This window comes from Ursus maritimus, unplaced genomic scaffold (genome assembly GCF_017311325.1).
Source record: "Ursus maritimus isolate PB19 unplaced genomic scaffold, ASM1731132v1 scaffold_32, whole genome shotgun sequence".
Classification (NCBI taxonomy): domain Eukaryota; kingdom Metazoa; phylum Chordata; class Mammalia; order Carnivora; family Ursidae; genus Ursus; species Ursus maritimus.
The window spans coordinates 4,610,016-4,619,840 of NW_024425786.1; the positions used below are offsets into that span (position 1 = coordinate 4,610,016).

General features: G+C 48.2%; 1 protein-coding gene and 1 long non-coding RNA gene across 2 annotated transcripts in view; one reads left to right on the plus strand and one right to left on the minus strand.

Moving 5' to 3' along the window:
• Positions 1-5,027: 5,027 nt before the first annotated feature.
• Positions 5,028-8,833, minus strand: LOC103666691. Its single transcript, XR_569600.2, has 3 exons — positions 8,315-8,833; positions 5,658-5,827; positions 5,028-5,283 (listed from the first exon to the last, which is right to left on the minus strand). It is a non-coding gene; the product is annotated as an uncharacterized LOC103666691 (long non-coding RNA).
• A 754-nt stretch (positions 8,834-9,587) lies between these two features.
• The window catches only part of CAMTA1 (calmodulin binding transcription activator 1), an 837,244-nt gene continuing 837,006 nt past the window's right edge, over positions 9,588-9,825 (plus strand). The window contains exon 1 of the mRNA XM_040645728.1: positions 9,588-9,729. Coding sequence (XP_040501662.1) covers positions 9,705-9,729 — 25 coding nt within the window. The 5' untranslated portion in view covers positions 9,588-9,704. The remainder of the gene's footprint in view (positions 9,730-9,825) is intronic.

The window sequence follows — 9,825 nt, forward strand, 5'->3', positions numbered from 1 at the left end:
ACCCACAACCCCAAGATTAAGAGTTGAATGCCTTTCCAACTGAGCCAGCCAGCCACCCCCCCACCCCCAGCACTCCTAAATGTCAATTTCTTTTTTTTTTTTTTTTTTAAGATTTTATTTTTATTTTTATTTATTCGCCAGAGATAGAGACAGCCAGCGAGAGAGGGAACACAAGCAGGGGGAGTGGAAGAGGAAGAAGCAGGCTCCCAGCGGAGGAGCCCGATGTGGGGCTCGATCCCATAACGCCGGGATCACGCCCTGAGCCGAAGGCAGACGCTTAACCGCTGTGCCACCCAGGCGCCCCCTAAATGTCAATTTCTTAATGGTGTCTTCACCGACCGTTTCTATTTATCAGCACCACGCTCTAACCTGCTGAGCTAACTGGCCTTCGACCTGACCATTTCTATTTGAGACGACATCTCCCCAACACTGGTGCTTCTGATCCCCTTTGACCTGCTCCACTTTTTATTTTTTCCACAACGCTTACGGACTTCCCACATCCTGAGATTTTCTTTATCATGTTTATTGCCTTCACTGGAAGGTGAACATCAAGAGAGCAGAAATCTGTGTTTTTCTGTTCAGTGAGGGACTTGCATGGGACAGAGCATTGCCTGTGAGTAGGGTGCTCAAAAAATGTTCAGTCACTGTATCGGAAGAAACCGTCCAAGATTTGGAAATGACCAAGCCTGTCCATCCGGCAAAGTATTGGGCATTGCCTAGAGGACCCTCTGGGGAGGATGTGATTCTATCAGAATGAACACCTTTAACTGCCTTTCTGTGAACTGGGTAGAAGCAGAAAGCTGGGCGGAATGCAGATGATTCTTGCCCGTAGACGAGACTGAGTTCTGCCCTCTGGAAAAGAGGACCCCAAACATGACACTTTATTGCCCTATAAGATATGAACCACTTGCATCTTCTAGCAAGCATTCTTGCTTGCCTATAAATATACCTCTGTTCTTCAAATTCTCCTTCCAACTGGTGTCAGTATCTTACTGGTTCCCTCATAATCTAAGGAGCTAAGGACAGTTCTTGACACATACTCACTTTATATTTGTGTGAGAGTCATGGTTTTTATAAGCTTTTTGAAAATTATGAGCGAGTAAAGGAGTGAATTATACTCCCTGCCCTAGGAAACCTTAGCTTGTCCCGTGGTTTTAGATACCATGGAAGGCTGATTGCTCCCTAATTTGTATCTACAGCCACAACCTCTCTGTGCCCCACGTGCGTATATCCAGTTGTCTTCTTGATGTCTCCACTTGGCTCTCTAACAGGTATTTCAGAATTAGCGTCCTGAACGGGATTCTGGATGCCTCTTCGAAACTTGCTCCTCCCCAGTCTTTAACGGGCAACACTTACCGACTCAGTTGTGGAGGCCAATACCCTAGGAGTCAAACCTTGGTCCCAAGTGCTTCTTTCTTGTATACTTCACATCCAAACATTCAGCAAAACTTGACCCATATCGCTGCTTTCAATCCCTATTCTAAATCCACCTATCTCTTAAGTCTATGGTCTATGACCTGCCTCCCGTCTTTGTAAATAAAGTTTATTTGGAGCGGAGGCGTGGCCATTTGTTTGTAGGTTGTCCGTGGTTGCTTTGGCAACATGGGGGCAGTTTTGACAGTTGAGTAGTCGTGACAGATCGCAGGGTTTACAAAGCTGAAATATTTACTATCTTGTCCTTCAGTGAAAAAAATTTGCTAATCCTTGGACTGAATAATGGCTGCCAAAGATATCAGGTCATAATCCCTGGAACCTGTAAATGTTGCCTTATTGGGGAAAAGGGTCTTTGCCAACGTGATTAAGTTAAGAATCTTGGGGCACCTGGGTGGCACAGTGGTTAAGCGTCTGCCTTCGGCTGAGGGCGTGATCCTGGCGTTCTGGGATCGAGCCCCACATCAGGCTCCTCTGCTAGGAGCCTGCTTCTTCCTCTCCCATTCCCCCTGCTTGTGTTCCCTCTCTCGCTGGCTCTCTCTCTGTCGAATAAATAAATAATATCTTAAAAAAAAAAGAATCTTGACACGGGTGAGACGGTCCTGGATTATGTGGGTGGTCTCTAAATGCCATCATACATGTCCTCATAAAAGAGAGGCAGGGGGAGATTCTCTGTCTCTCTGCCTGCCTGCCTGTCTGTCTCTTACACACACACACACACACACACACACACACACACACGAGAACAATGTGAAGATGTTGCAGAGAGAGTTTTGAAGATGCTGGCCTGGAAGATCGGAGAGATGTGGCCACCGGCCAATGCCAGCAGCCCCTGGAAGCTGGAAGAGGCAAGGAATGGATTTTCCCTGGAGCCTCCACAGGGAGCTCGGCCCTGCCAACGCCTTAATTTTGGCCCAATGAAACAGATTTCGGACTTTTGGCCTGCAGAATTGTGAGAGAATAAGTTTCTTTTGTTTCAAAATCACTGAGGTGACAGCAGCCACAGGAACCGAATATACCTTGTTTGCACCACCGTCGAATTCTGACTGCCATCATCTCCTGACGAGCCTCTGGGCTCCCTCTCTTATCCTCTTGCAGTCTATTCTCCACCTCATGTTCCAGTGATGTTTTAAAAACACCACTGAGATATACTCCCAGCTCAATACCCTCCATCGACTTTCTAGGACCTTGGGAATAAAATCCAAAGATTTCACCATGCATTCAGAGTCCTATGGGTTCTGGCCTTAGAACCCTCTTTGGATTCACTTCCCCCTCTTCCCGAATGGCCTCAATGCAGTTCCTCCAACACAGCAAGTATGCATTTGCCTCAGGGCTTTTGCACCTTCTGTTTCCTCTTCCTAGAATGTTCTTCCACCCCACTCAAACTGCGCGGCTCACTCTCACTTCCTTCAGGCTTCAGAGACCCTGCCCTATCTAAAATAGCACCCTCGACTCCCCACCCTCTTATCCGACTTTATTTTTCTTCAGGCATTTATCATTCTCTAACCTTAGATCATTTATTTCTTTATCATCTGTCTCTCCTACTTCCATGCCAGCTCCACGAAGGTGGGCATTTTTCTGGTTTGTTCTCTGCTGTACCTCCACACTAAGAACCAGTGCCTGGTACCTCGTAGGCACCCGATAAATATTTGCTGGGTGAATGCACATGGTACAAAAGACTTAAACCATTTCAAATGAAGAGTAAGCTTTATTTCTTTTTTCTGCTTTACCCTCAAAGGAAACTATAGGTTTCTTGTTATCTTTCCAGAAACGTTTTCTGTATGTGCAGGGATATCTGTATGTGCAACAGATGTTAGATCTCTGTATATAAGAGAGGAGTATACATCGTGACTTACTTTGTTCCCGTTCAACAGTTCAGCTGGAGAAACTCACATAGCATATACCCCCATCTTTTTAATGGCTGTGTAATATCCTGCAGCTTAATACTTAAAAATACATTGCTCACTTCTTTTGAAACAGGGAGAATTTAATGGCAGTTAAATGCTATGGGCCACGCTGCGTTTATGAGCTCCAGGGGACAGCAGAGGGCTGATGTTTCTCGGGTGCTCCTGGGTGCCCATTAGAAATGATACCACTGATACCTACATCAGCAGCTTTCTCCTTCAGATGTTTTGACAGGTCATTTTACCTTCAACGACTAAATAAAGTTTCCTTGGAAGACTGAGAGTCAAAATAGATGGCATCGGAAAATGCTGAGGCAGATAAGAAAACAAATACAACAAAACTTAGGAGCCCTGCAGATGCTCTCGCCAGCCTTCGGTGGGGGCCGCAGTGAGGAGCAACCCTACCATTTGCATTCGCCTCCTGGCACCACCTAAACAGAGGATGACTGTGCAAGCCCGGGGCTCGCAGGGCAGATGCTAAGTGCTTTCGCCCCCTCCCTCCGATCAGACTGCTGCCCACAAGTCCTTGCTCTCCAGAGAGTTTGGGGGCCCTACTAATGTCTCTTGGGGTCCCAGGAAGCAGAGGCAGTGTCCTGGTCTCCTAAATCTGTTAGCTTCAGAAGTTTTACCTCACTTTGCATACGTGCCCTTCTGAACCAGCAAAACCCATTTCTTTAATCTTTTCTCCCCCTCTTTAAAAAAAGAAGCCATTTCTTTGGTTCCGGGTTCACATTCAATTAAAAAAATGATTAGGCTGTCATACCAGAAGGCTCATGAGGGGAGGAAGAGACTTTAGTTTTGATTAATTAATTAACTTTAAGATTTTATTTTTAAGTAATCTCTATACCCAATGTGGGGCTTGAACCTACAACCCTAAGATCAAGAGTCACATACTCTATGGACTGAACCAGCCAGGCACCCCAAGACTTTAGTTTTAAAGGGAAAGTCCAGAGAAAACTGGATTAACTTTTTAAGTAGGGCTCGGAGATGAGATACATCCTATCAAAGACATTTAGCTTTAAATCCAAGGAGGGTCCGTGGAGAGCAGATGCCCTCAGGTCTGTGTTATGTAATAGCTGGGCGATGTAGAAAGGTTTTACTATTAAAACTATTGTTTAAACAACATCTCTTGAAATCCCTACCACAAGGATAATGTTCTGTTCTGGGTTCTAATACTAAAAGGAGAGCAAACCCACCAGAAGGAAGTGGTGTGGTTTGTCCTTAGACATCCCCCCGTTCCTTCTGACTTGGCTGTACTTCAGTAAAGGAAATACAGAACACTAAGATTGAGAAAATGTTCAAAATTTCAACAGATTCCTGGTCCACGAAGCAGGACTTTTATGTTTGAATTACATTTCCAATGAGCTGAAATTCAGCTCTACAAGGTCCAAAGATCTCCTTATGTGTAGACTTTCTGACAAGTCTGTGCTCTTGCTCTCTGAGAGTATACCCTGGATATGACAAGGGCTGAGATGCTGTGTACCGAGGCAGGTGGGGTGCAGAGAGGAGGAAAGATGGGGGTTTGTAGGATTGGAAAAACAGGGTATATAGGGGAAGGTTTGTTGTAACAAAGCTCACGAGTTTTCATTATGTTTTATCTTATAAAGGCAAGGGGGATATGGGATCGCCTGTATTATTTCTTGCAACTGCGTGAATATCTAGTCATCTCGAAATAAAAAAAAACAAACAACATTTAAAGCAAAAAGCAAGAGGAGAAATTTTTGGAAGTAGAACTTTTGGATAGTATTACTTTTAACAATGCAGCCTTTAACAAGGCACAGGCGGAAGAACTCCTTTGTTCCTTGTCCTGTGTTGGGAAAGAGTGAGCAGGAGTCTTTAAGCCAATGAAGGGGGTTCAGTGCACGCTTTTCTCTGTCAACTCAGTAACATGGAGTTCCAGTAACTTCTGGTTTAAGGAACGAAGTCCTAGCACTCTTATCTTCATTACCTGTAAAGATAATCACTTTAATTACTTCAGAATGCTGACCAGGAAAGAATACTCTCTTACAATTATTTTTGAGGTGAAAAAGTAACAATTTAATATTCCCATGATTTACCTATCTTCATCTGTCCCTCCACAGTAACACTCTTTCCTTGAAGAATATTGAGGCCCAAACGGGCAAGGATTCAGAGGGTGGGGTGTCCAGGAAATTTTCTGACTCCTCCCCTTTCTAAATGGGCTCATTTAGCCAGTTTCTAAGTGGATGCTTCCCAGACCATAAATGCCCACCTCTTGGAAGCCTCCCAAACAAAGACGAACACCAGTTGTTATGGATTGAATACTTCTGTCCCCCTCCCCAAATTTGTATGTTGGAGACTTACCCCCTATGTGATGGTAATAGGAGGTGCGGCCATGGGGAGATGACAATTGGATGAAATTGTGAAGATGGGGCCCTGTGATGGGATTAGTGCCCTTTTAGGAGTCAAGAGAGGACTTGCTTCACCTCTGCTTTCTGCATCGGGAACAGGTACCATGATCTCAGACTTCTAAACTGTGGGAAATAAATTTCTGTTGTTACAAGCCACCCAGTTGCTGGAACCTTGTTAGAACAGCTTGAACTGACCAAGACACCAGCCAGCCAACGAGCCACCCCCCATCCCCCACATCTAATCCTCTGGATCAGCAGTTCTCAAACCCATTCATTTCAGGACCCCTTTACGAACTCTTAAAAATTATTAAGGACCCCAAAGAACTTTTATTTTTTTAAAAAAGATTTTATTTATTTATTTGAGAGAGAGAGAGAGGGAGAGCACAGATGGAGAAGCAGACTCCCTGCTGATCAGAGAGCCAGACACAGGGCTCCATCCCAGGACCCTGAGATCATGATCTGAGCCAAAGACGGACGCATAACCGACTGAGCCACCCAGGCACCTCCCCCCACCAAAGAACTTTTATTTGTGATATGTTTATTTATTTTTATTAAAGATTTATTAATTTTTATAAATATTTCATTTATTTGACAGAGAGAGATACAGCCAGAGAGGGAACACAAGCAGGGGGAGTGGGAGAGGAAGAAGCAGGCCTCCCGCTGAGCAGGGAACCCGATGCGGGGCTCCATCCCGGCCCCTGGGATCATGACCTGAGCCGACGGCAGACGCTTAACGAATGAGCCACCCAGGCGCCCCTATTGATTTATTTTAGAGAGAGCACAAGTGGGGTGAAGGCAGAGGTACAGGGGGAGAGAGAGAGAGAATCTTAGGCAGACTCAGCACTGAGCACATAGCCCCAGGAGGGGCTGGATTTCACAACCCTGAGACCAGGACCTGACCGAAACCTAGAGTCGGACCTTAACTGACCTCACCACCAAGGCACCCGTGATATGTTTATTTATAGCTTATGTACTATATAGAAATTTAAAAAATATTTGTGAGTTCATTTAAAAATAATATACTATTTACATATTTTTAAAATAAAAACTGAATTTTCCAAAACAAGAAAGTGATGAGAGCGGCATTGTTTTACAGTTTTGCACATCTCTTTAACACCTCCCTTAATAGAAGACGGCTAGATTCTCCTATCTTCTCCTGCTCTCAGTCTGATTTGATGTCATACATTACATGGCCTCCGGAAAACTTCACTGTACATGCATGACACACTGACATAGTATTATTAGGAAGATGGTTTTGACCGTGTAGAACCAGAGAGTCTTGAGGACCCCCTCACCTCCCCAGGTTTCCAGGCTGCACTTTGAGAACTGCCATTTCCGTCTCAGTCTAAGACGCTTCCCATAGGTGCTTTCCACTGTGACAGTCCTGCTTCTCTGAAGTTCTGGTGACATTCGTGACTTCTGTGTCCCCACTTCACCTTGACCTGCGACCTGCTGTGGTTGATGTTTGTCAACCCCTGCTAGGCTGTGAGCCCGGTGGAAGGGGACACTCAACTTTATTCACTTTTATATCCTCAGGACCTAACACACTGTCTGGCCTCCATTAGGCACCGGATAAAAGCACGTTTTAATTTAAATACATGTTTTAATTTTAAAAGCTGTATCGTTATGACTACATTATAGAAAATAAGAGACAGTAAGAAAAAAACACTCCCCATCTCCCAAATGTTATTTCTTGGGTGTATTTTGTATCTGTCATTTTACAAAATGCAGTTTTTTAGAACTAGGACCACATCATACGTAATAAATGAACACCATAATTTCGAATAATTTTTTCCCCTCACCTACCAAAGGGTAAGTTTTTCTTTCTGATGTCTGTGACTACCATAGTGTTCCATCCCATGGATCCAACACAATGTACTTACTAAGTATTCAACATTAGCATGTTCAGGATGCTTCCAAATTGTTGTTGTAATAAATACAGTGATCCTGTAAAGAATACCTTCACACATACAACTTTTTTGGCATTTAGTGTTATTTCCTTAGAATAGATTCCCAGAAGTAAGATTACTGGGTCAAAAGATGCAGACGGTTTTTATGGCTTGTAATACGTACAGTAAAATTGCTTTTTAAAAGGGTTATACTAATTTCCAATGCCACAAGCACTTTCAGGAATGTTTCACTACTCAAATTGTCAACATAGGTACTATTAAGAATGCCAATCGATAAAATATTGTACCCTAGTTGTCAAAATTTTGCATTTTTTGAGGCTCATAAAATTAGTTCGTTGAAGAACGAGTGTCTAATACAAACATTCTTCTTGGACATTTTTATTTCTGGAAAACTTAAGAGATTTTTACTTGTGAACACAGAAAAAGAACGCATGTTGTTAGGACTGGCACAGAATTCACTTTGACATTCAAATCTTAATGCCAAAATTATCGAACCGGGACCTTTCGCTGATTCTGCTAGTTGTCTTCAACGGTAGCAAGGGAAAAAAAGATAACATCTGAGAAATGAAATGTTCCCACCGCAAACCATACAAGATGCACATAGAGGGGTTGGAGTTCTGCTTCTCCTTCAACTTTTCTCCCTCCCCACCCCCCGCCCCAACTTGGAGGTTTCTGCCCTCTCCTTTGTTTCCGGTATCACCTGCCCACGTGCACCAGTGCTGAATTTCTCTGGCAGGGGGCATCTTCCTCCCTGCCACCTCGCGTGGCTCCGGGCTGCTCCGTGCAGTGAGCGCCGGTGCTCCGGGTGGACTCGGACTTCCAGAGCGGCCGCCGCGGTGCGTCCGTCCCCCCAGGAGGCTGCTGACCTGCTTCTAGGCTGGCCTCCCACCCCGCGCGCAGCGCGAGTGCGGCGGGCGCTGGAAGAGACAGGACCGTGCGCCCAGGAGGGAAGGAAACTTGGCTTGCCTCGCCCTCCGGGCGGGCGCGCCGCGGTTCAGCGCTCCTCCAAGATTCCCTTCGGCGGCCTCATCCTGGGACAGGCACTTATGAGTCATCGGCTCTGTGGGTCACATGGCCAACGTGACCAAAATAAAGTTTCAGTATTTTAAGCCGCTAGAAAAGGGGACAACGGAGCACACCGGAGGCGGGCAGCGGAAGGCAGGCATCGGCGGGCACAGACTGGCCGGGCACCCGCGCTAGGGGCCGCGGCGGCGCGGGCGCCCGGGGGGAGGGGGGGCGGGGCGGGGCGCCGGGGCCCTGGGGAGGGGGGAAGGGGCGGGGCCTGGAGAGACGCGCCCCTCCCCCACGGCCGGCAGCGACGCCCGGACTCCCGGGCCGGCCGGCTCCGAGTGCGGCGCCCTGCCGACCTCCGCCCCAAGCCCTGGGCCCCGCTGTCGCCGGGCAGCAGCAGGCCGCGGGATTCCGGAGATCCCGCCGCGTCCTCCACTGCCACCGGGACCCCACGCGCCGGCAGCGGCTTCCCCGGGAACGTCCTTCAGCCCCGGGAGCACGCGGGAAAAGCCCCAGCGCGCCAATGAGCGAGCGCCTTCCTCCTGACGGTCACGCTCGGGGGCGGGGCTTCCCTTCGCCGCTCCCGAGTTCCGGGAACCCCCTTTGATTGGTCTGGACGGCCTGGGAAACACTGTAGTAACGCCCAATCAAAGCTCCACGTCCCGGCCTCGAGGAAATATTCCGTGTCGGCTCGGTCCTAACTGGGCAGTTCTTCCCGGCTCTGGCCACTGGGAAGCTTTGTTTAGGTCTGGAAGGCGGGCTTTCCTGGGAGTGGGTGGGGAGGGGGCGTTGATTCTTGACCAATCTTTTCATTCCGTTGGGTGGTGACCAGCCAATGGGCCGGGCGGATAGGACGCTCCTCCCGGAGAGTAGTGAGACCCCTGGTGCGGGGCGATTGGTGGCGGGCACTATGAGTGGCAGCCTTCCGGCCCAACGGGCGCAGTGCGTGGGCCGCGGGGCGGGGCCAGGGCGGGTGCGCGGCGGCGGCGGGGTGGCTGGGCCGGCGGCGGCGGCGGTACGAGGCGCGCGCTCGGGGTCCCGGTCGCGAGGAGGAGGAGGATGTGGCGCGCGGAGGGGAAATGGCTGCCGAAAACAAGCCGGAAGGTAAGAGCCGGCGCGTGAGGGGCCGGGGGCGGCGCGGCGGGCGGCGGGACCCGGCCCCGCCGGACATCCCGGGCATCGGCGGCGCCGGGCGGGAGC